This window comes from Lissotriton helveticus, chromosome 1_1 (assembly GCF_964261635.1).
Source record: "Lissotriton helveticus chromosome 1_1, aLisHel1.1, whole genome shotgun sequence".
NCBI lineage: Eukaryota > Metazoa > Chordata > Amphibia > Caudata > Salamandridae > Lissotriton > Lissotriton helveticus.
Genome location: NC_136057.1, coordinates 568,658,264 through 568,684,919, shown reverse-complemented (window position 1 = coordinate 568,684,919; position 26,656 = coordinate 568,658,264). Strand labels below are relative to the sequence as shown.

General features: G+C 43.9%; 1 protein-coding gene across 1 annotated transcript in view; it reads right to left on the bottom strand.

The window, feature by feature from the left end:
* Window positions 1-26,656, bottom strand: part of LOC144813832 (solute carrier organic anion transporter family member 1C1-like) — a 490,557-nt gene that overhangs the window by 178,319 nt on the left and 285,582 nt on the right. Inside the window, exons 7-8 of the mRNA XM_078674055.1 lie at window positions 12,259-12,357; window positions 8,857-9,093 (exon numbers count right to left, since the gene is read on the bottom strand). Of these exons, the coding sequence (XP_078530181.1) occupies window positions 8,857-9,093; window positions 12,259-12,357 (336 nt within the window). The remainder of the gene's footprint in view (window positions 1-8,856; window positions 9,094-12,258; window positions 12,358-26,656) is intronic.

Genomic DNA, 26,656 nt, shown 5'->3' with positions numbered 1-26,656 from the left:
AGAGTGTGCGTTGCTTTGTTGTCCACTATCATTTTAAAAGTCTGCCCTACCTTTTAAAATTTTAATTATATGCAAATTCGACTTTGGAATTAAAGGTACTTCCAAAGATTAAAATGACCTTATTTACACATATAAATCACCCCTAAGGTCTCCCCTAGTTTGCAATAGTAGTGAATGGCTCCATAGGCTAACCTTGAGATATTTCATTTAAGTTTGAATATTGACATGAGCCACCTAAAAATATACTTCCCACTATTATATTTAAAATAATTATTACAGAAAATAAGTTATTAAACTTTCCTTTCTGGAAGCCAAACGTTAGCTTTCCAGCTTCCCTTTCCTGATTGGCCAGCCTTTCCCAGGCTGAGCCAGAGCTGTTTTATGAGGGGTGAAGTGTCTTGTCACAGGAGACAATGGTGGAATGGTGGGTGGGGAGCTTTAGCGGCAGAAGCCAAAAACAGGAAAAGGTTGGGGAGCCAAACTGGTCTTCAGTGGGAGAATGACAATTTGAGACTAGTGCAGGCTGACCCCCACATTCCTGCACCCCCAGCTATACAGGAGCCTCGGTAATTAGATTAGTCAGTGGGTTGGAAGGGGTGTGTTAGTGAAACTTAGCCACACCAGTATGTTGGCTTAGCCAGATCTAACCCCAAAGGAGAGACTTTCTCCATGTTGTATTTTGGAGAGAATAGTGCTTCCTGAGACAAGAACATTCCACACTTTAGAGGAAGTGGTTATACACCTTTGTGGCACCCTGCAACCTAGTGGTCAGGGGTACCCTCTGCTTGATGGCCAGAAACTGTGAGTAAATATGGGAGAGCTGCATAGTTCCTCTGATTTGCTGCCTAATACTACACGTAGAAAACGGACTGCCCTGCTGCACCCAAAGAACTGCACTCTGAAGGACTGTACCTGCTGAACAATCTGGTACTACAACCCTAAGGTCATTGCCTTGCTTCAAGCAGGATTAAGGCGTTAACTCCCTGCAAGCTACAGGTTAACTAAGCTCACCTTCATCATCTCAATCAAGAAGTCCTGATCCTGGAGTGCGTCCACTGGACTTTTAAGGATTTGGCAGGGTGCATTGTGAGAATTGTAGTTCAAACATCCAAGGACCATTTCAGAGATTCTAGATCTCTGGATTGGTGTTATGGACACTGTGAACCCTCAAGGAGGAACTTTAGGAAGAAGTGCCAGATATTCTTGCAGAAGATTGGAGCAACTTTTGTAAAAAGAATCTCCATAGTTTGACCATGAGCATTGTGGAAGTTGTAGTCCCAGACCCAAGAGTCAAAATAGAGCATTTGAACCTTTGTCTGGTGATAAGGACCATTTTCCTGCATCAAGAAACCCTTCTGGAAGCAAGTGTAAAGAACTCTTGACTTTTTCCTTGTCCAGCATGTCCCATTTTCAACCAGTTGAGTGCTATTTGCTTCCTAGTGCTAGTTTTACTTTAAATCTGTGAAATTTCCATTGTCTGGTTCCCTACCCTGTATGTTTGTCGTTTTGGTGTCTATATGTTCATAAAAATGTATTCTATTTCTATGAATTGAGGGTGGATTTTTATTGTGTGTTGTGTCTTACTTATTTAATGTATTGGTGTTTTTAAATGCTTTATACACCTGTCTCCTCAGTTAAGCCTGCCTGCTCATTGCCAGCTACCAAGGGCTGAGCAAGCAATTAATTTAGTAAGAACCTAACTGAAACTTGTATTGTGTTTATGGTCTTATTACAAGTGATAGTCACTGCTTATCACCACTAATAAACAACTTTCTAACACAAGATGAAAAATCTTATTGAGATTATGAACACAGGCATCTCTCTTTTACCTCAGTCAGGTCACCAAATCCTTCTTCACTATGAAGATCTTGCAACACATGTTCATATACTTTCACCTTCCCCACAGGGAACAGGCTACCCTACCATCAATTTGGTCATTCACAACTAGATTATGCTCCTGGACTATACCTCAGGGCACCATTCTTTATCTTATACTGATTGCATCATAACCCAAATAATACTGCCAAGTCTTAACCACAGAGGCCTTCATATTGTACAACACTTCTGCTTCACAGTCTTATCCTACTTGCTTTCTTTGTGGAAGACTAGGCTACTGTGTTTCCTACACTCCACAGATTTGCAATGTAGCATATCTGGGCATTTTAGAGAAAAGACATCTCAAAGCATTGTTGGAACTATTTTATATTTACTAGCTCTAACAAGAGAGTGGTTAATTGGTCCTGCATGGTTATAGATTACATCTGCAAAATATCACTCAACCAACTTAAATGTTTATACAGCATGGACAACCCCCAATGAGTGGCAGAGAACTTTACATAGGAGCCAGCTTTTACAAAGGGAGGTAACATATAGTATGTAAAATCTAAACATATACTACACCAAATTATATAAATACAATACTATGCATCAGGTATATAGGATAAGTAGAACTGACAGAGTGAGTAGCACACATTAGAGTGCAAACATTGTGAAATGCAGTATCTATTATTTGGCACAGCAGACAGACTTAACTCGGGAACATAACACAATCAAATCACAGAATTTCTAAAAATCAAGAAAATATTATTAAAAGAACTACACATAAAAGTCCAATCAGAGTTAAACCGCTGGAAAGGTCCGTCAGGGACAAGTTGTAACTGGTCACTCAAGGAAAAGGACCTCTTGCAGTTTTTGATGTCCCTTATTGCCACACAGGAGATGAGCCAACTGACTCTGGGAGCACGTTACTCCTGCTAACCAGTGGTAAATTGTGTGTCCTCTCCCTTTTAAACATGATCAAATTGGCATACCTCTCACAGGTACATTTAATTTACATGTAAGACCCAAAAATATGAGATACCATGCACCCAGGGCCTTTAAATTAAATGGTACTAGTGAGCCTGCAGCACTCATTCTGCAAACCAAGAAAGTGGAGCTGTAAAACATGCCTGGAGGTCTGCTATTGAAGCCTGAGTGAGCAGTAATAAACTGCCACTTTGAACTGGCAAAATACATTTTTGCCAGACCTAAACCTCTTTAATACACATAAGACACCCCTAAGGTAGATCCTAAACACCCAGGGCAGTGTAAATAGCATCTACAAAGTAGGAGATGTATATTTAACTGACCAAAGTCCTCATCATTCGCTCCAACCCATCTGCCTGGGACGACTCCTGGTGGTCTGCAGCACTTGGAACCTCCCCCACACCCACAGAACACACACGGAACCTCAGCATCATCCTGGACCCCTCGCTCACCGAGGATCACCATATCAAAGCCATTTCATCATCCTACTTCCACACTCTACCTCTGCTTGGAAAGATTTCAAATGGATCCTCAGTCCAGAAAGACAGTCACCCACACACTCATCAGCAGCAGAATCTAATTTTGCAATGCTCTCTATACTTGCATCACACAGAAACTCATCAATAAACTGCAGAACATCCCGAACGTCTCCACCAGACTCATCCTCAACACCCACCATCTGCCAACCACCTTAATCTACTAAGAATGAAGAGATACGCTTACAATAGAAAGATCAGATGATCTAAAGCAGACTTCTTCAGTCATCAACTAGACCAGGCCAAGAATTGCATCAAAAATCTTTTCAAGCTAATCAAATTACAATAAAAGGATGCACCTCATCCCTCCCATACCGACATAGGCTCACTACCTAACTGTGAAGCGTTCGCCTCATTCTTCACTTTAAAGACTGAAAATATAAAGAAGGACCTACTCAACGATTTAATCATATATACTGACTCACATACGGACTCTTCATCATCCCTTACAGGAGTCCCACACCAGAGCTCACCAAAGTTCAACCTTACAAATAATGCATCTTGGTCCTCCTTCAACACTTACCATGATGAAGATATTCTGAAATTGCTCATGGCTGTGAATACCGCCAATCACTTCACTGACCCTCTTCCCGCTAACTGCTTAAAAGACTTCATCCCATTGCTACTGCCTCTTTGGACTAAGAGTAAAAATACTTCTCTCCTTCAAGGATCCATCCCAGAAATCCTCAAATCTGGTCACGTATCCCCATCCTAAAGAAACCAACGAATGACCCTGCAGAATTTAATAATTACCGCCCAATATCCATTATCGCCACCCTGGCCAAACTCCTAGAAAAATGTGTACACCTCCAGCTTGAAAAACATATTGAACACTTCAATCTGCTCAACCATTTCCAATCCAGCTTCTGTGCAGGACACAGTACCGAATCAGCCATGACGCACATAATTAACGATTTTCCACAGATACTAGACCAAAACGAAGCCTGCCTACTGATCTTGCTCGACTTCTCTTCGGCCTTCGACACGTCAAACATGACAAACTACTTGACCTTCTGAAACACAGAATGGGACTGTCCGGATCCATTCTAAATTGGTTCACCTTGTTTCTCCAAAACAGATCGCAACGATTCAAGGTCAATCAGGCCCTGTCCAAACCCGTCCTAGTCACCTTAGGCATCCCACAAGGATCATCCCTCTCTCTGACATTTTTCAATTTATTCATGGAACCACTCACTGAAGTTCTCAAGTCCTCTAACGTACAGTATCCTATGTACGCAGACGATACACAACTATACCTAAAGATCCATTCTCTGGAAGATATCAAATCTCTCAACACAACTCAAACCTGGCTGGGTGAAAACCATCTAAAACTGAATAAACGTTAAAAACAGAATTCCTCCTAATCTCTCCTCCTTCCCTAGTAAGCATAATGCAAGATTGGTTGAAACACCTAACAGCACTCAACTACCAACCTCTTATCGTCGATTCAGTGAAATCTTTGGGAGTGACTCTGGACGGAAACCTAAATATGCAGAAACACATCAGCACCGCAACAAAATGAGCAAACTTTCAGATGAACACATTGAGAAAACGAAAGCATTTCCTGCCTGAAAAGTGCTTCAAATTGGCAGTACAGGCTCAGGAGTGGAATATGGGAGCGTCTCTCTCTGCGGCCTTCCCAGATCCTCAACGGCCCACTAAGAGCTACCACCAACGCAGCAGCTAGACTTATTACTGGCTCCAAACGGAACTCCCACATATCCCCGGACCAAAGATCCCTTAATTGGCTACCTTTTGAAGCCAGAATCCAACTAAAAATTGCATGCATGGCCCATAAAGTCATTCATCATAACACTCCTAGCTATCTGGCACAGAAATTTGTGCCGTCTTGTGGTAACAGAGCGTCCAAAAGTGGCAGTAACTTTTTACTGAAACCACAAAGATTCATCAAAAAGAAAACATACAACCGAACTTTCTCGGGTATGGCTCCCAGGATCTGGAACGCTCTGCCCCCTGAAACTAGACTGAATACCTCTACTACATCCCTCAAAAAAGAAGTCAAAGCTCTTCTCATGGCTAAATTCACCTGAGCTAGGGTGATTGCGTTTCCGTGACTCTTGATTTGTATGGAACTTTATGGTTTTTACTTGATGCCTATGTGTCCTCCATACTTACCCTGCAAGGCTTATTGTGATTATGTGATTCTGCTTATTGTGATTATGTGATTCTTGATTTGTATGGAACTTTATGTTTTTTACTCTATGCCTATGTTTCCTCGATATTTACCTTGTAAAGTGCTCTTATACCCACAAGGGTCTTGTTCGAGCTATGTAAAACCCTCAAAATAAAAAATACATTAAAAAAATCCTCCACCGCAGCCACTTCACTAGCCAACACAGAGACCTCCTCTGACTTCCAGTCAACAAAAGAATCACCTTCCAGCTCCTCACACACACCTACAAGGCCCAACTTGATGAGGAACCTGCATACCTCAAACACCACCTCGCATTCCATGTACCCACCAGAGATCGCCCTTCTGCCCAACTGGCCCTGGTTACCGTCCCACAAATCCACAAGATCGCAGACGGAGGAAGATCCTTCTCCTATCTTGCAGTGAAAACCTGGCACGCTCTGCCTCTCCACCTCAGGCAATCACCGTCACTGCCACAATCCATGCTGCACCTCAAGACCTGGCTCTACAACTGATCCATAGCACCTTCAATGGACCGGCAGCCCACCAGCACCTTGAGACCCCTAAGGAGGAGTAGTTGCGTCCTACTAACCACTGATTGTTTGAACGGTTTACATGTTCTGGCAACTAAACCATCTATATCACCTTCCACTAAAACTACTTACAATGCTTTATTTTACTTTAGTAGCAGCTAGAAAAATGATTCAAGAAGTTTTTGGAAGAGAAATGTAAATTCTAACTTGATGATAAAGTCAGATTTTATATTACTATTTTGAAAATTACACTTTTAGAAAGTTGGCAGTTTCTTGCCTAATCCAAATGTGCCTTTCTGCCAGTGTCACCTGACTGGGGAATTGCTCCGGTGTGGTGAGATGAAGATTGCTCACAGACAGTGGACACAAGGCTTAAGTGTGGGAAGGTGTTTTTCTTCCTTTAGCAGGGTGAGCTGTGGAGTTGTGCCCAGCCCCTCCCTGAGCTTCACATGGTCCTTACCGTGTCACTGGTTGATGTAGCTCACACCTAGGCCTGCTTCTCTTTGTCTTACAAGTCATCCTGGCTCCAAACCCAGTGGAAGGGAGAGCTGCCCCAAAACTGGTTTGGAGTGAGCCCAAGGGAGGGTTTGCCCATTATCTTAGCCACACCTCTGGGTGGGCACATGGAAATTTCAACAGGGGAAGAAGGGTTCTGCCATGTTGGTTTTAGGAGGAGAATGACACTGTGGAATAGCTTACGGTAAAGGACACATGAAGTGTTGAAAAAGTAGGTAGGTTCAACCCTGCAAAATGTTACCCTATTGGTTAGAGGCCAGGAGTTTGGCACTGGGCATAGAGGTAGCACCCCCGTACTGTGATTAATCAGAAGAACCTGAAGGAAGGCTAGACTTGCTTGCCTTGAAACCACAACCTCATAAATTACTCCAACTGTTAGTTGGCTGACCTCCTTTTTGAGCTGAAGGGACACAACAAGCTTCCAGAGGCCTTTCCTGCAGCTGTCCAGCTGACCATTTCCAAAGCGACCTTCTCTGGACCCTATTGCTGGACTCTGCTAGAGTGAAACGTGACCCTAAGATCCTGGACTACTGGCTGGCGTCAAAGTGTTTCTGAGAACTGATGGTGTACTGGAACAAACTTACTCAGCCAATCTGACAAATGTGCATTGCTGCTGAACCAAAGTTCAGGTTGTTCCCCCTATATTCTCCACAGCAGCAATTCCTTATCCAGCGTGACTTAGCAGAGAAGGGGTCCGGCCTTGTGGTGCCCTCTTTGGCTACAGCTTGCAACCTTGCCCTGCTCCAAAAAAGTGACAACATTTGAAGGTTGAAATCAGTGGCCTCACTGAGACCTTGCCAGTGGCTCTCCGATGACGTGGATGTTAAATGTTTGAGTTGTCTGCAGTTCCAAATCACATTAGGAAATACAAATTATATTAACCCCCTTCATATGTATTTGCAATCATATTTCACCTCAGAAGAGAGGGCTAGGATAGTCTTCACCACACTCATAGCCACACCCCAAGAATGACAGGAGCATGTTGCTACTAACTACTACAGCAGTGTTCCCGTCAGTGCCCCACTTGCAGTAACTCTATGGCACCCTGATCTTGTTGATAATATCAACAATGAAACTCTTGGACCCGGAGACAGTAGGTACCCCCACTTCTTGGAACACTCCTACCATACAGCAGTGTTCTGGGATACCCTGCATTAAAAGGATTTTGGCTTCAAAGAGAAACCTGCTTTTTACCTATATCCACACATTGGATAGACTTCAGAAGGGTCAACCCACATTTCTAATTGCCCCCAATAAGGGACTTCCTAAGGCATATGCAACATTAGCAATTCAAGTAGATACCCTAAACTTAGGGAGATTAACAGTTACCAACTGATGTACTATTTGTGCAACAACATAACTCACTATATGTTAAATTACATTTAGGGCACATATCCAATTATATCTCTGGGCACCAGTGTGAGCTGCATCCACATTTCTAACTGAGCTTCCTTGAGGATCTAGCAGCTACCTCTTTCAGCTTCCTGCAAATGCATTGAAGAGATGTGAACATTCCACCACAGGTTGTGTTCCATGTCCAATCTTTATTGGTAACTGGGAGCCTGCCTCTGTATATCTTGACGATTATATGTGCAGCACCACCTGCATCCTTTTGTAGTTGTGCATGATACATGTTAATGGTTATGGTAAAGCTGGTACCCCATGCTTTACCTATCATATGCTTTCAGATGTTTTGTATTACTTTGGGTGACTTTGCACCAGTGCAATGTCTCGATAAATCTGCCCCAAAAGTGTCAAATAGCTGCTTAACTACTAGCTCACTTTAAATTATAAGTCTTTCTTCAAATTAACAATTGCTCTTAATTTATTCATACTTAACTCATCTTTCTCACAGTTGTTGCCTGCAAAAAAGGGGGCCACTCTAGCACTTATAAGCTTTGCTTTCCTGTTCTATGACGACGATGCTGCACTAGCACCCCTCAGAGCCAGCTCGCTGATCCGCCTCCGAGCTGATGGAAGATGTCATAGATAGTTGGATCTCATGTTCAGGCCTTGTGGGATCTCAGACACAGCTCTGTCTCATAGTCTAACAGGCAAATGTACTACAGGTCAAAGGTTATCACCCTCACAAAAAGCCCAAGAGATAGGATCTTAGGAATACTACGTCCAGTCTAATTTCTGAGATATTTAGGTTAAACATGTTTAAATAGGGTATTTGAATTATTTTAATGTGATAATCAGATATGATGTTTTCTAGTCTGAAACTCAGAAAACTCAGAATCGGGAGTCAATAAAATTGCGTACCTGATTTTAAAATGTTAGCTGTTTTTAAAATCTTCATTTTCAAACTTGCCTTTTACATTTATTGCCTCATGAGCATTCTCTTGTTCAGTCATTTTGCTTCCTTCTTCTGTAGATGCAGCAGGTTCCTGTGTGCTTTTAGTCGTTGATTTATCTCCTTGTTTTATCAAAGTCCTAGGAAGGAACAAGAATGGAATGGCGGCAAGTAAGCTGACGACCGCGCACAGTAGAAAGCCAATCCACCAAGCGCCAACCCAGCGAGAATCTTGTGGAGTTATTGCCACGCTCTCTGGAACAAAAGGAATAAAAAAATACAGTTCATGTTGGAGCAAAACTATCGTGGAATGATGAGTCAGTGCTGTTCTTATTAAGTGGTATCATGGAATGTAATTATGTGATAAAAGAAAGATAATACCCCTTCCACCTAGAGCAAAGCGCGTTGGCTTGGTGGGATTGGGCAGGCAGCATGTCTGTTTTGTTGGTCCAATGCCCTCCAACAGAAAAATTACGCAGCTCACGATCCCTGCACAAATTCCCTTCTGCACCTAAAATGGAATTTCAGTTCGTGGTGATTCCTGTATTCCTAAAATGTTTCCATTTCCCGTTGGGCCAGAAAAATGACCGGGGCAATGCGAAATGTATAAACTTCTCAAAAGAGACAAAAGATGTGGAAATCAGGTGCGCAAGCCTCTTTCCAAGCAGGAGAACTTCAACTTGATGCTGAAGTATCTCCTATACTAGGCACTGCAGCTGGTGGCAATTGTGTTTACCGGGTGCACAATTGCCACACGGGATTGTGCTGGTGGTATTGTAAAGAACCCCAGTATGGTAGAATGTAAAAGAGCTCTTAACGTGTTTTGCAATGCTGCCCGCTGTAATAGTTTATTCTACTGCTTAATTTGAATTAATTGAGGTATTTGTACGTAGCACTCTGAGATGTTTTCAAACACAACCACTGTTCGTGGGAACAAGTCTTTAAACTCTGGGCAGGATTCAGATTAGGTGAGTGTAAACACTTACATAGGCTGCTGAAAAGAGATGGATTATTTAGGTGCCATAGACAATATTATATAACAGAATAACTTCATAATTACACTGAGACACGTCCACCATGGTATGGTGTTACATTTTGAGCACTTCATGAAAGAACCTAATGCCAAAGAATAAAAGCCAATGTGCTTACATCTTGAAACTAAACGGCCAGCCTACCAACTTTGGAACCTTGTTACCTGGTTTGTCATCCTGGCTTCAGCAGATGACAAAAAAATTGTAGGATTCTGGGCAAATCACGTTTTTTCTATCCCCAAAATCCCAAATATGTAAGAAAGTGTTTGTGAAGTCATTGAGCAATGCAAAAGTTTAAATTCCGAATTGATGTACAACAACTTGCATTGTCTCCCAGAGACCTCCATTACAGTATAGCTTGAATATTCCAGCGGTAACACCCACTATGATGTTCTGCATTGATTATGGAAATGTACCACATAAGCTACTGACAAAATATATGTTTTCTATGTCCTCTTGCATATAAAAATGTTATCATGTATCACTTTTATACAGTCTTGTCAAAAATTAAAAGACTCAATTTTTATGTACAGCTTCTATTGAAAGTTTATTTTATGAGTACCATATTCCAAATCCAGTTATTTACTGCTATAATAATGTCACACCAGACAGTGGATAAACAATGTCTATTACCACTGGTACATGTCAAAGGGAAGCACTTGCCTCCCTAGTCTTTATCTGGCCTCACCCAGATCTTCAGAGACCAGAGCAATGTAGCAGGTGATGTATTCACTTGCCTTCTTGTGCCCGGTCTTGTCAGAAGCCTAAGTGTCATCTGCGCAGGGGATCAGGATCTGGGGCACATACACACAATTCAATCGTAGAATTATAGATCAGTGAATAAGGGAACATGTTAATCTCTGATTTTAAAGAGACATCGTTGACAACTTGGCCTTACGTTTGTCTATTTGATGTCACTCAAAACCAATCAGTGAAAAGCATCTCCTTTACTTATAATTACTCATATATTGTTTTGTAAGATAATTACAGCTATCATGGCGAACCATTAAATGAATACTTGATACTGAATATGATTATTCACTGCTATGATGAAAGACAAGGACAAGTGGGAACAAAAGTTGTTTCCTACTATTGTTACATCATAGGAGGAAGTGCTCATTTCTCCCATATCCCCTTGCGTCCGTCAAGAGAAGTGGCAGAAGGGCAGGTGGCACATAACATCTTTCTGTCTCCTTCATATTTGCAAAGATATATGGGAGGCAGAGAAAATCAAGGGGCACCCGTCCACCACCAGCTGCCACATTCTCTCTTCCAACAGAAAAGAACATGCTGTCCAGAGGGGAGTAGTAGCCCACACTGGGTTCCATGCAGTCCCAGTGTGTATGGAGGGGACATTATGATGAAACATGTCACCTCTGGGTGAGTGAGGGTTCCCATCCAAACAGAATAGTGCTCCTGTATACGTCTCTTTTTCTTCTTTCTTTTTGCACCAACCCACGTACATACATAGTGCGCGTTATAGTATTCACAAGGATCACATGTGCCAAACACAAACTGTCCACAACCTTATTTACAACTGCTGAAATCAGATGCCGCAGCTCGAATAATAGATTATTGACGTGCTCAAACATAATAATTCTGTACTAATTATTTGATTCCCTTGGCTCAAATTTAAAAAGTCTCTGATCGTTGGTAAAAAAAAATTGACTCCTGTAGGCTAATGATTACATTTAAATTACGTTTCTGACTTTTATTGGAATTCAGAAGGATTTCCAGGAGCACTCCTGGATATTTGCGACAGTAGTAGACTTGCAGGAGTTCTAACACGTATAACTATTTACACATTCGAAAATGCAACCTGATCACATTTCTATATGTGTAAATTTTAGAGAAATGCCCATCTGCATTTTGAAACCTTTTCTTTTTGAAAACATGATAAATAAATACACCCTCATTAACCTTGGAGGTGGTCTCTATCATTCCAACCCTGAATACGCCCTTACTACTCCCAATGACAGGCATTTATCTATCTATAGGTGTATGTTTGGGGTAGACTTCCTGTAAATGGTTTCTGAATACATTTTGAATTTAAGGATGTTCTTCATATTTTCAGGATTCATCCACTAGAATGACCACAAACCTGCTCTTATGAGCTCATTCGAGAATTACACGACAGAGGTAGAATTTTATGTGCGAAAAAATCCAGTTTGTTCTGGCAAAAGCCAACCAATGCAGATTTCAACAGTCAGTATTTGGACTTTGCTCTCAACATAGGTTCACAAATAGCTCCCGTGCCTACATTTCCTTTTGTCCCAAACTGAGAGCACATGGAAACAACTGATAAACAGTACTGCTCACGGTATAAATACTCGACATATATGACTGAAAGTGCATTAAGAACCAAAATGTAAACTTTTGCATACCTTACCTAGATCTACAAATCCAATGTCGACGTATAATCTGGCACAGAGGGATCCCAACATAAAGCCAACAAGAGGTCCAAAAATTGCAACTGTATGTACACATGCTGTAAAGAATGTTGAGATACAACATTTTAGATGTTGTTGTTTTGAATCCACAGAGAGATATTAATTTTTCCTAGAATAAATGTACTTTTTTTGGTATCACTTCTGACAGCTTCAACAGTCGCACACAGCATTGTATAAAATAAAACATTAAATGGGGTTTGGCTCAGTCCATTGCTCCTCATGGTTCCAAGTGATAAGATCGCTCCAAGAATGACAGCAGGTGATTTGGCGTCTGCAAGATGACCTTTTGAGATACGATTTTGCGCATCTGCAAACCATTTGTCAAATACTTGTGTTAATAAAATGATGAAAATTGAACAGTATGCATTTTACACATGTAATTCAATTTAATTTTCAAATACATTTAATTTTGAAAGCGCAAAGCCTAAAAAGAAACAGTTATCCAGTACCAGAATGCATGAATATGTGTATGTGTATGTGTATGTGTATGTGTGTATATATATATATATATATATATATATATATATATATATATATATATATATATTTCTTAGATTCTCCTTACTCCGACCCTCCCAGCAGGAGTCACAGCACAGCAGGCAGGTAGGATTTTACAAAAAGTTATTTTTATTCACACACCATGTGCAATATAACGTGCATTAAATCGGACGTCCTAAGCGTTTCGGCAACAGCTTGCCTTCCACTGGACCATAGAGTCCCTGGTGTCTAGACCATTTTTAAAGTGCTCATTGCAGTTTCACCTTTTTCCCTTTCCATTGTCAATCTAGACTGTCAACCTTGCTTACAGGTTCTGGGTCATTAATGGTCGCCATTTTTGTAGGTTTATAGTTCAGATTGTATGTGTATACATATGTATAAAGCTTCCACAGTAAAGTACTAGTTATGAGCTATACACCGTATGTATATTTTACACCTGTATATTTACAAACTATTTACATTTCTGCAAAAAACGGGTGAAGATATTCTACATGCTGTGGTTTTATTGAACATTACCTCAAGCAAAAAGCCCCTCTCCTAGAACAGAGGACTACAGATCCCAGAAACGCCGCCCTGATTCTACATGCCCAGGGGGCGGGGACTCATTACATATGGGGCAGCTTCAGTGATTAATGAACTTTGCCACTGACGAAGAGAGCCTGGGCTCTCGAAACGCGTTTGGCAGCATTTCTGTGAGGACACGAGTGCTGAAAACCTGCCAGCAAGCTGAGGAATCAAGGATTTGGATCCATTTCATGTGTGGCTGCTCCCCGAAAGGGTTCCTGCAACAGCTTTGGATTTGATGTACCGGCCGTGGGGATGCAGCCTGCTGCTCTGAGGCAGAACCGAGGTTGATTTCACATGAAGACAACCATGGACACGAAACGTGCTGGGGCTCTGCAGGGGTGCCCCATCACACTCTGTCTTCAGCTGAGAAGCAGTGCAGGCAAACAACACAGATGTACTTTCACACCCACTGTGGTTTTATTGAACATCACCTCAAGCAAAAAGCCCCTCTCCTAGAACAGAGGACTACAGATCCCAGAAACGCCGCCCAGATTGTACACGCCCAGGGGGCGGGGACTCATTACATATGGGGCAGCTTCAGTGATTAATGAACTTTGCCACTGACGAAGAGAGCCTGGGCTCTCGAAAAGCGTTTGGCAGCATTTCTGTGAGGACACGAGTGCTGAAAACCTGCCAGCAAGTTGAGGAATCAAGGATTTGGATCCATTTCGTGTGTGGCTGCTCCCCGAAAGGGTTCCTGCAACAGCTTTGGATTTGATGTACCGGCCGTCCCGGTCGTGGGGATGCAGCCTGCTGCTCTGAGGCAGAACCGAGGTTGATTTCAAATGAAGACAACCATGGACACGAAACGTGCTGGGGCTCTGCAGGGGTGCCCCATCACACTCCGTCTTCAGCTGAGAAGCAGGGCAGGCAGACAACACAGATGTACTTTCACACCCACTGTGGTTTTATTGAACATCACCTCAAGCAAAAAGCCCCTCTCCTAGAACAGAGGACTACAGATCCCAGAAACGCCGCCCAGATTGAACACCCCCTGGGGGCGGGGACTCATTACATATGGGGCAGCTTCAGTGATTAATGAACTTTGCCACTGACGAAGAGAGCCTGGGCTCTCGAAACGCGTTTGGCAGCATTTCTGTGAGGACACGAGTGCTGAAAACCTGCCAGCAAGTTGAGGAATCAAGGATTTGGATCCATTTCGTGTGTGGCTGCTCCCCGAAAGGGTTCCTGCAACAGCTTTGGATTTGATGTACCGGCCGTCCCGGTCGTGGGGATGCAGCCTGCTGCTCTGAGTCAGAACCGAGGTTGATTTCAAATGAAGACAACCATGGACACGAAACGTGCTGGGGCTCTGCAGGGGTGCCCCATCACACTCCGTCTTCAGCTGAGAAGCAGGGCAGGCAGACAACACAGATGTACTTTCACACCCACTGTGGTTTTATTGAACATCACCTCAAGCAAAAAGCCCCTCTCCTAGAACAGAGGACTACAGATCCCAGAAACGCCGCCCAGATTGAACACACCCAGGGGGCGGGGACTCATTACATATGGGGCAGCTTCAGTGATTAATGAACTTTGCCACTGACGAAGAGAGCCTGGGCTCTCGAAACGCATTTGGCAGCATTTCTGTGAGGACACGAGTGCTGAAAACCTGCCAGCAAGTTGAGGAATCAAGGATTTGGATCCATTTCGTGTGTGGCTGCTCCCCGAAAGGGTTCCTGCAACAGCTTTGGATTTGATGTACCGGCCGTCCCGGTCGTGGGGATGCAGCCTGCTGCTCTGAGGCAGAACCGAGGTTGATTTCAAATGAAGACAACCATGGACACGAAACGTGCTGGGGCTCTGCAGGGGTGCCCCATCACACTCTGTCTTCAGCTGAGAAGCAGGGCAGGCAGACAACGCAGATGTACTTTCACACCCACTGTGGTTTTATTGAACATTACCTCAAGCAAAAAGCCCCTCTCCTAGAACAGAGGACTACAGATCCCAGAAACGCCGCCCTGATTGTACAGGGGCGGGGACTCATTACATATGGGGCAGCTTCAGTGATTAATGAACTTTGCCACTGACGAAGAGAGCCTGGGCTCTAGAAACGCGTTTGGCAGCATTTCTGTGAGGACACGAGTGCTGAAAACCTGCCAGCGAGCTGAGGAATCAAGGATTTGGATCCATTTCGTGTGTGGCTGCTCCCCGAAAGGGTTCCTGCAACAGCTTTGGATTTGATGTACCGGCCGCCCCGGTCGTGGGGATGGAGCCTGCTGCTCTGAGGCAGAACCGAGGTTGATTTCACATGAAGACAACCATGGACACGAAGCGTGCTGGGGCTCTTCAGGGGTGCCCCATCACACTCCGTCTTCAGCTAAGTAGCAGGACAGGCAGACAACACAGATGTACTTTCACACCTACTGTGGTTTTATTGAACATTACCTCAAGCAAAAAGCCCCTCTCCTAGAACAGAGGACTACAGATCCCAGAAACGCCGCCCTGATTGTACACGCCCAGGGGGCGGGGACTCATTACATACGGGGCAGCTTCAGTGATTAATGAACTTTGCCACTGACGAAGAGAGCCTGTGCTCTCGAAACGCGTTTGGCAGCATTTCTGTGAGGACACGAGTGCTGAAAACCTGCCTGCAAGCTGAGGAATCAAGGATTTGGATCCATTTCGTGTGTGGCTGCTCCCCGAAAGGGTTCCTGCAACAGCTTTGGATTATATATATATATATATTCACTGAAAAAACCATAGGTTATAGACCATATATAGTTAGGAATTAGCATTTAGAAAACCTTATTTTACTCACACAAAACCATTGAAATTCCATATATAGTTAGTTGCACTAACTATATATCGCGCACCCGCAATTCACTGCTGATGATGTCACATATTACATCATTCATGACATGGTCAGTGACATCACTGATGACATCACTGATGACATCTCAAATGACATCACTGATGACCATGTTAACGCAGGCCTTTGCCCCCGTTGTAATCCATCGTGCCTGCTTCTCTCTCCATTTGATTGATTGTTATCCAAGCATTTACTGTTTTAGAATTGGTTCTCTTTGGTTCATTCTCTATTTACAAACAAGCACAGAGTCGCAATACTCTGTTTAGTCTTTGCAGATAGTGAAAAATCGTGTAAAAAAACAAAAGGAATCGAGCAAAATCAGTAGGCCACTAATGGGATCTCTTTTTGACCTCGCTAAAATAGAAACATTAGGAACAACCCCTCATGAGAAATACGAAACTAGTGAGATGAACTGAGCTCCACACCATGATGGCTGCAAGACAGCTCGGCTCCGCCACCCACCCCGCCCAAAATAACGATAAACTCTATACAAATATTACAAATATATACAACACACCAGCAAAGTAACAGGGTAAAACATTTTATTAAATAACTATTTACATAACTATTTTATACTTTTTGGTGCCCGATCCGGCTAGCTCAATCGATCGAGCATGAAACTCATGCACTCTGATAGTTCAAAGTTTTGAGGAGTGCTTGTAACACTGTTTGAAGCTTATTTGCACTTGCTACAGCTTCACTATTCTCAATGTAAGTGGGGGCTGTTTGAGGACGTGACTGCATTTGAAAACAATGTGATGCGGTGCCACCCTGAACCGCTTGACGGAGGCCCCCGAGGGACGGTGTGATGGCGCGGACTCGGAGGGGGCGCTTGGCTCCGGCCCCCTTCTGTTGTCATTTAACAGAACTATTTAGCCTGCTGAAAGGGGTTGTGTTCCGACCGCTGGTTGGTGGAGACATTTTGACTATATTCTGGACCTGCGTTGTCGCGTAATGCGTCATATGACGCGCCGCGTCAGCGCATCCGGAAGTGCTGCGGTGCGCGAAGCGCAGCTTCCCGGAAGCGATCCGGGGCGCGGCGCGCAGCGCGTAACGTAAGCATAACAGGTCATGTGACTTGTTAATAAAACTTTTCACTGGTTCATTTACTTTTCTTATTCTAATGATGAAAGGCTTGGTCATATGACCTAAAAATTACGTTTTTTATTACTTTCGAACATTATTTTTTCTTAAACATATGTTATAATGTTCCAGGCTAATGTACTTTCCCGGAAAATTTACAACTGTTCTGCAAGTAAAATATATTCCTTTTTCGAGAAAAAGGGCGTTTCTTCGTCCCATGACGGAGCCGTTGAGCAAAAGAGGCTCGGCCTGCTGTCTTAGTCGCCGATACGCCTGAATATCAGATTCTTATTGATCACTTTATGTTGCAGGAGTAGAAAACACAACAGCCCTTGACCATTTATCTTTACTGCGTTCCTGCGTATTATACCTTTTACCCTTCATGTAATTGGACTGCTTTATTTCACTTGCCTTTTACTGATTCTAAAACAGTGACTATTATTAAAAACTTTACCAATGTAAATACTACTACCATGTTTTCTTTTAAAAACCTTTATTGTGAAAATGTCAGTATACAAATACGGGCCTATAACCACGTGGGCCGGCCACGGAGCATACTGTAATCGTATATGATGAGTAGACATTTACACTGTAGAGGAACGTAACGGGCGGGCCATTAGGTTGCAAGAACTAAGGTGTCTAACAGTTGCGGAATCGGTGGACGTACATTTTATAATTAAAATACGACAGGGCCAGTTACAATAAAATTATCTACATATACATTTGCGGGCAAGTACCATGGGTGACGTTAATTCGAACTTTCAATAGTACAGTAATCAATAACACATCAGAACTTAATATCAATAGGGATGTCGAAATATTCAATCAATTCTCGTCCCCGCCCGCCATGTGCTTCAAAACTGCATACGTATCTCGTGATATCAAGGTTCTGCAACCAGTACACAACAAGGAGTTACGAGTCCCATTTATTCCGGCGCCATTTTGGGCGAGGACGGGCAGGTCCAGGATATAGTCAAAATGTCTCCACCAACCATCGACTATGATGATGTTCATATGCTGTATTTATTAGAGTAAGACTCATCTGTCCACATGAAATTAATTTGCCACAATCTAAACATGTCATTTTAATCTTTCCAAAGTTCTTCTAAATATTTGGGACCGTTTCCCTTGCCTCTGATGCTGTCAGTGCCACTTCTTTGGTGAATGTACTGGCAGATCGGGGGTTCTCCTCCAAATCTCTCTTTTGTGCAGCACTATAATTAATTGGTGCCACCTCTCCATATGACGATGCATGGTATAATTACCATAACTATATATTTTTTCGGTTCCTCTGGAGAGTACATCGTGGCAGATGAGGCAGGTAACGTACCGGGCATTTACCTTTTTTGCATGTAGAGGAAAGGAAAAAAAATTCGAGCGTCCGAGTTCTAGGGTGTCCCAGGGCCATTTTAGTGGACCAGGCCATAATCCAAAGAACAGGCCGCCATTTTGAGAGTCCTGTTGCAGCCGCCTGTCGCTGTAGCATCAAGAGCGGCCTAAACTCAGCTGAATGGCAACTGAAACGGTAAAGGGGCGCCCCACTACAGCAGACGAGCCTCCACCTGGGGAGGCCCGTTCACGCCGCCTCCCCCCCCCCTTCGGGCACCCCACGCTGTTATTCGGAGCAGCATTGTAGGATGGCCACACCAGTGCGGCAACTTGCTAGACACCACCTCGGTGCCAACCGAATCTCAGCGCCTTGTGGTGTCTTCCATTCCGAAAATATTGTTGTGCTGCCTTCGGCCTATTCGCCGCAAGTGCGCACGCAACTCAGCTGCATAGCGAGTGAAACACCAAGGGGCGCCCCACTGCAGCCGAGGAACCTTCATCTTGGGGGCGACGCACAGCATCACATTGCTTTCCAATGCAGTCAGATCCTCAAACAGCCCCCACTGACTGACGCCGCCTCACAGGCCAACGGGGCGCCCCACGCCGACTTTCGGCGCAGCATTGTAGGATGGCCACACCAGTGCGGCAACTTGCTGGACACCACCTCGGTGCCATCCGGATCTTGGCGCGTTGTGCTGCCTTCGGCCTATTCGCACATCGGTCCGCTACTGACGCCGCCTCACAGGCCAACGGGGCACCCCACGCCGACTTTCGGCGCAGCATTGTAGGATGGCCACACCAGTGCGGCAACTTGCTGGACCCCACCTCGGTGCCATCCGGATCTTGGCGCGTTGTGCTGCCTTCGGCCTATTCGCACATCGGTCCGCTACTGACGCCGCCTCACAGGCCAACGGGGCGCCCCACGCCGACTTTCGGCGCAGCATTGTAGGATGGCCACACCAGTGCGGCAACTTGCTGGACCCCACCTCGGTGCCATCCGGATCTTGGCGCGTTGTGCTGCCTTCGGCCTATTCGCACATCGGTCCGCTACTGACGCGAACTCACAGGCCAACGGGGCGCCCCACGCCGACTTTCGGCGCAGCATTGTAGGATGGCCACACCAGTGCGGCAACTTGCTGGACACCACCTCGGTGCCATCCGGATCTTGGCGCGTTGTGCTGCCTTCGGCCTATTCGCACATCGGTCCGCTACTGACGCCGCCTCACAGGCAAACGGGGCACCCCACGCCGACTTTCGGCGCAGCATTGTAGGATGGCCACACCAGTGCGGCAACTTGCTGGACCCCACCTCGGTGCCATCCGGATCTTGGCGCGTTGTGCTGCCTTCGGCCTATTCGCACATCGGTCCGCTACTGACGCCGCCTCACAGGCCAACGGGGCGCCCCACGCCGACTTTCGGCGCAGCATTGTAGGATGGCCACACCAGTGCGGCAACTTGGTGGACACCACCTCGGTGCCATCCGGATCTTAGCGCGTTGTGCTGCCTTCGGCCTATTCGCACATCGGTCCGCTACTGACGCCGCCTCACGTGCCAACGGATTTTCTACGCTTTTTATACCCTATGCCGCATAACAGGTCATGTGACTTGTTTATAAAACTTTTCATTGGTTCATTTTACTTTTGGTTTCCTAATGATGGAAGGCTTGATCATATGACATAAAAACGCCCCACGCCGTTTTTCGGAGCTGCATTGTAGGATACCCAAAACCAGTGCGGCACCCAGGCAACATCACCTGGGTGCCGTCCAGAACTCAGCACGTTGTGCTGCCTTGGGACTATTCGCACAAAACACAGCTACTGACCATTGTTGCTTCTTTTTTCCTAAAAATGCTTAAATGTTTTTACTGTTTTTGTTGCGTTGTATATATTTATAAGTTATTAAAGTTTTATAATCCTACTACTTTGTTGGAGTGCTATATATTTTTAATGTGACACATAATTGTAAAAACTTTGATGTACAAAGAGGCATCCCTCGAATCTTCCGCTTCAGGCTCGGTCCCCTCCCCAATCACAATACAGGATGGTTTTCAGATAGTAGGAACGCGTGTGGTGTGACGGATCTCATCGGGTGGGGGCCTTGATCTACTGTAACTCCTTTGAAGAGGGGTGATTCTTTACAGCTGGGGCCATAAACTACATCTGCAGGGCTAGGTGATAGCCTGGGACCGGCCTGGACAATCGGACACAGAGGAAGAGGAGTTTCAGAGGGTGCGGTAGTGAATAGGGCGAAAGGGAGGTGTCGGGCGGGCACAGGGTGTGATTCTCAGGGAAGAGCAGCGCAGATGGGGGGAGGTTTATTGCCCATGCATAAGACAGAGAGCGGGGGTGACCAGTGCCTGGGGGAGATGCTTGCGAGGGTGGGGAGCCATGCTAAGGATCGACAGCGTGCAGAGAGTGGGTCTGGTCAAGGCATCTAAAATGGCTGCCGTGCACGACAAAAGTGTGGCATTTGAAAAAAGGCAAGATGGCGCAGACAATGTTTATCAACACTTCCTGATTTCCTTCGAATCGAACGTTAACAGACGTTATCTCTCCCACACTACCGGTCCTCCTCGGCTTAAACGCCGAGATGGTAGGGACTGCATCTTGTGGAGATAGGCCGAGACGTCACTCAGCAGAAAAAAAAGAAAAAAAAAGTCTATAAACATACAATAAGTTAAAAGTCAATCATTCTTGTTTCCTTGTAGTACGCTCCCCAGTCCGCTTCCCGTTACGCGAACCGGGCGCACCCCACGAAAAAAAAAAGATTATTTTTTTATTTTATTTTTTGCCCCGCGGAGCCCTTTTAAAGCCTCCACATCAAACCTAGGGGGTCAGGGAGGATCTACTATGCCCCTTATGATCATTTGCCCCTTCGCTTTGGCCTCCTCTTGTCTCTCGATCCTACCGAGAGACAAGATGGCGGCCGCTCCGTACTGTTTGGAATGTTTACAGACACCGGAGAGCCAATCAGCTTCGCTTCGCAAAGCTCCGTAACGCGAAATGTACGCGAAACGAAGCGCTACCCGGGACGCTGTCACAGATATATATCTTTTTTTAAACGTTAATTTCTCAAAATCCACTGGAGCACATATATTGAGACCCAGCAAAGGCACATCGGGCTACCGGTCCCTACAATTTTGCCAAGTTTCATGCAAATCCATTCAGCCGTTCGATTATTTTTTTTTTTTTTGCCCCGCGGGGCCCTTTTAAAGCCTCCACATCAAACCTAGGGGGTCAGGGAGGATCTACTATGCCCCCTTATGGTCATTTGCCCCTTCGCTTTGGCCTCCTCTTGTCTCTCGATCCTACCGAGAGACAAGATGGCGGCCGCTACGGACTGTTTGGAATGTTTACAGACACCGGAGAGCCAATCAGCTTCGCTTCGCAAAGCTCCGTAACGCGCAAAGTACGCGAAACGGAGCGCTACCCGGGACACTATCACAGATATATATATTTTTTTAAACGTTAATTTCTCAAAATCCACTGGAGCACATATATTGAGACCCAGCAAAGGCACATCGGGCTACCGGTCCCTACAATTTTGCCAAGTTTCGTGCAAATCCATTCAGCCGTTCGGGCTAAAAGTGAGGCCAACCGCCCTATAGAAATTAACATGGGAAAAACGCGTTTTGGGACCCCCCTTTTTTCTCGGCCCCCCCTTGACGAACCCCCCCCCAATTTTCAGGGGCTGCTCAGAAACAAAATGTTCCATTTTCCTGAAAATTTCAGCCAATTCCGTCCACAAACGCCGAAGTTATTAGACATAGAATTTTCAAAAATCCCATAGAGAAAAAATCCTAACTATATATACCTACTGGCGACTGCCAGTAGGTAATAGATATATATATATATATATATATATATATATATTCACTGAAAAAAACATAGCTTTCACACACATTATAGTTTGGAATTAGAATTTAAAAAACATTTGCAATTCACTGAAAAAACCATAAGCTTCACACACGTTATAGTTAGGAATTAGCATTTAAAAAACCTTGCAAATTCATTACAAAAAACATAGGTTTTACACATGTTAGTTTGTTAGTTTTGTCTTTTATAGCGCGCGGCTACTCCATAGAGTGTCCCGGCGCTTTTATTAAAAACCAATCGCAGAGTAACACAACACAATAGAGCAAAGTGGATCAGGAACAATCAAAAGAAAAGAACTACTGGGCAAAAAGCCAAGTTTTGAGACCCTTCCTAAAAATCAGCAAGTTAGAGGTGCTGCGTAATGCCAAAGGCAACGTGTTCCACATCTGTGGCGCCAACAACCCGAAAGAACGGCCCCCAATTAGGGCCCTTTTTACTCGAGGGACCACCGCAAGGAACAGTGATTCAGATCTCAGAGATTGGGTCGGATGGTAGAAGGCAAGCCTCCTTTGGAGATATTTTGCCCCAGAAGCATGGAGAGCCTTATGGGCCAAAGTCAAGGCCTTGAAAACTATCCGTTTCCGGATAGGCAGCCAATGGAGCGACTGCAGGAGTCCCGAAACTCTGGCACGCCTATACAGGCCAAAAATGGCCCGCGCGGCCGAGTTCTGGACCACCTGCAGACGTTGCACATGTTATAGTTAGCTCGACATTTCATTCATACAAAACCTTTGAAATTCCCCCGTTATAGTTAGTTCAGCTACCTATAACTCGCGCGCCCGCAATGCACTGCTGATGACATCACATATTACATCACTCATGACATGGTCAGTGACATCACTCATGACATCACTCATGACATCTCAAATGACAACACTGATGACATCACCTCTGTGATGGCTAGCACCTCAACTGCACCACCACCTCCTGCGAGCAGTCCGCATCCCATAATTGTGCCACAGTTTGCAGAACTCACTTTTCATTGTAAATATTGCAAAGAATTACTTTGCTATGGTGAGCAGTCTGTTGACCTCATTGTAAAGAGGCAAAAAGAGCACCGTTGCTCAAGACATACATTTTTTTTTTCTTTTTTGTTCCTGTTCCACAGTTTTTTTGTTTCCAATTAAATTTTTTGGGTTTTAAAAAAAAACTAAAAAAACTAAAAACTTGTTGAAAAAATACAAAAAAATAGAAAACTAAAAAGACAAAAAAAACAGTTCTTTTCAGAACTACCTTCCCTGGTCAAAGAAAGAACTATATTTCTATGTTAGTGTGTAAAAGTTTATCAGAATGAATGTGTAGTTCATAAATGAATGAATAAATACATTAGTAGTGTATGGCGAATGTGAAAGTGCAGAACTATAAGGAAGTGCTACAGCATAAATCTATAAGGTGTTTACCTATAGTATACTGTAGTACCTCCGAAGCACTTGAATGTAACATATGCACATAAATATGTTACAAGTCTATGCTTCAATTTGCACTGCTGGTGAAACTGCCTGGATGAATTTGTATGTGTTAGGGGCGGATTTACAACCCCCTTGTGCATCTTTTACACAGCTGTTGCGTCACTTATGTGACACAGCGGTGGTGCAAAAGATGTCCCATGGTGTGTGGTATTTACAATGTGACGCATTTGGAAGGTGCATCACATTGTAAAGCCCTGCGCCAGAAGGAGGCTTTCCTGCACAGGGGGGGTGTTCTGGCGCAGGAACGCCTCCTAAAAGTGACTAAGTCAAATCTATAAGATTTCATTCAGTCACTTTTGGGCTTATGCTGCGTCAAAACCCTACACCTGCTTGAAGCAGGTGTAAGGATTGACACAGCATTATGAGCATAGGGCCCAAGGAGCATTGCTGGAGCTGCATTGCGCTCCCAACGCAAGTCAAGCAATGCGCCATCTTCACTGCACGGATACATCACATATCTGTGCCGTTTTTGCCCCATAGTGCACCACATTGTAAATACGGTGCATCCATGGTGGTGATGTCATAGTGCACAATAACTAGCATATCTTTGGGGATGTACCACTTATTGTACATCTACTGATTACTGTTTTAATGTAGTGAATGTCTTACTACACACCGATCAATGAGTCACTACAAAACTATACCAAGAGTGACAGAATGTTTGGTGGAAGTGTAAGGATAGAGACTGGGGAATTCAACATATAAAAGGCAAATTTGCAGGTGCATAGAACAGTGTATGCATAGTCTATAGGGGTTTGAAACACTCCATGCCATTAGGACCACTTTGCACCATGAGTACTTGGCTACTGACTGAATGATTACAATTCTGCAAGGAGAGTGTCTGGCTGAATGTGTAGCAGCTTTACTTTTAGAACAGTGTATAAACAGTAGTGTGAGACTGTTTGGTGAAAGTGTAACGATACAGACTGGGGAATTGAAGGTATAAAAGGCAAGTTTGCCGGTGTATAGAACAGTGGATGCATAGTCTATAGGGATTTGAAGCAGTCCATGCCCTAAGGCCTACTTTGGTGCATAATTACTTGGGAACCGACTGAATGCTTACACTTCTACAAGGAAATTGTCTAGCTGAATATATAGCACCTTCACTTTTAATACTGTGCATACATAAGAACATACTGCTGTATGACTCATTACAATACTAAAATAGCAGTAGCAGAATGTTTGCAGGAAGTGTCAGGATACAAACTAGGTAATTCAAAGTTTAAAAGCCAAGTTTGCAGATGTTTAGAAAAATGCATTTATTATATATAGGTGTTTGAAGTAGTCCAAGCCCTTAGGCCTACTTTGCTGCATGACTACCTGGGTAGTGGCAGAATGATTACACTTCTCCAAGGAGAGTGTAGAGCTGAATGTATAACTGCTTCACTTTTTGTACAGTGTATAGACAAGCTTATATTGCTATATGGCGCAGTACATTACAGAAACAGTAGTAGGAAAGTGTTTGGACAGAGTATAAGGATAGAGACTGGGTGATTAAAAGTTTAAAATACAAGTTTTCAGATGCATAGAAGAGTACATGCACAGTAAACCGGAGTTTGAACCAGTCCATATACTAAGGCCTACGTTACTAGACAAATATTTGGGTACTGACTGGATGATAAGACTTCTGCAAGCAGTGTCAAGCTGAATGTGTAACTGCTTCCCTTTTAGAACAGTGTATAGATAAGTACAGCAATGTCAGAGTGTTTGCTATAAGTATAATGATATAGAGTGGGGAATTGAAGGTATAAAAGACAAGTGTGCAGGTGCATAGAAGACTGCATGCATAGTCCATAGGGGTTTTAAAGCACTCCATGGCCTAAGCCCTACTTTGCTCTATAATTACTTGCGTACTGACTGTATAATTACACTTCTGGAAAGAGACAGCATGACAGAATTTATAAGAGCTTAATTTTAGCACAGTGCATACATAAGGACATTCCGATGAATATCTCAGTACAATACTGAATCAGCAATGATAGAGTGTTTGCTGGAAGTGTAAGGATAGAGACTGGGGAATTGAAGGTATAAAACACAAGTTTGCCGGTACATAGAACAGTGCGTGCATAGTCAAAAGGGGTTTGAAACAGTCCATGCCCTAAGGCCCACTTTACCTCATAAGTACTTTGGTACTGGCTGAATGATTAGAATACTGCAAGAAAACTGTCTGGTTGAATGTATAGCAGCTTCACTTTTAGAATAGTTTATAGATAAGCACATAGTGCTGTATGGCTCAATATATTACTGAAACAGTAGTGTGATAGTGTTTGCTGCAAGTGTAAGGATACAGACTGGGATATTGAAGGTATAAAAGACAAGATTACCAGTGCATAAAAGACTGCATGTAAAGTCTATAGGAGTTTGAAACAGTCTATGACCTAAGCCCTATTTTAATGTATGAGTACTTAGATACTGGGTGGATAATTACAGTTCTGCAAAGAAAATCCCTCCCTCAATTTAGAACAGCTTCAGTTTTACCACAGTACATACATAATGAAATACTGCTGAATGGCTCACTACAACATTGAAACATAGAGTGAGAGTGATTGCTGAAAGTCTAATGATACAGACTGGGGGATTCAATGTATAAATGACTAGTTTGCTGGTATATAAAAGACTGCATGCATAGTCTAAACAGGTTTAAAGCAGTCCATGGCCTAAGGCCTACTTTCCACCATGAGTATTTGGGTACTGACTGGATAAT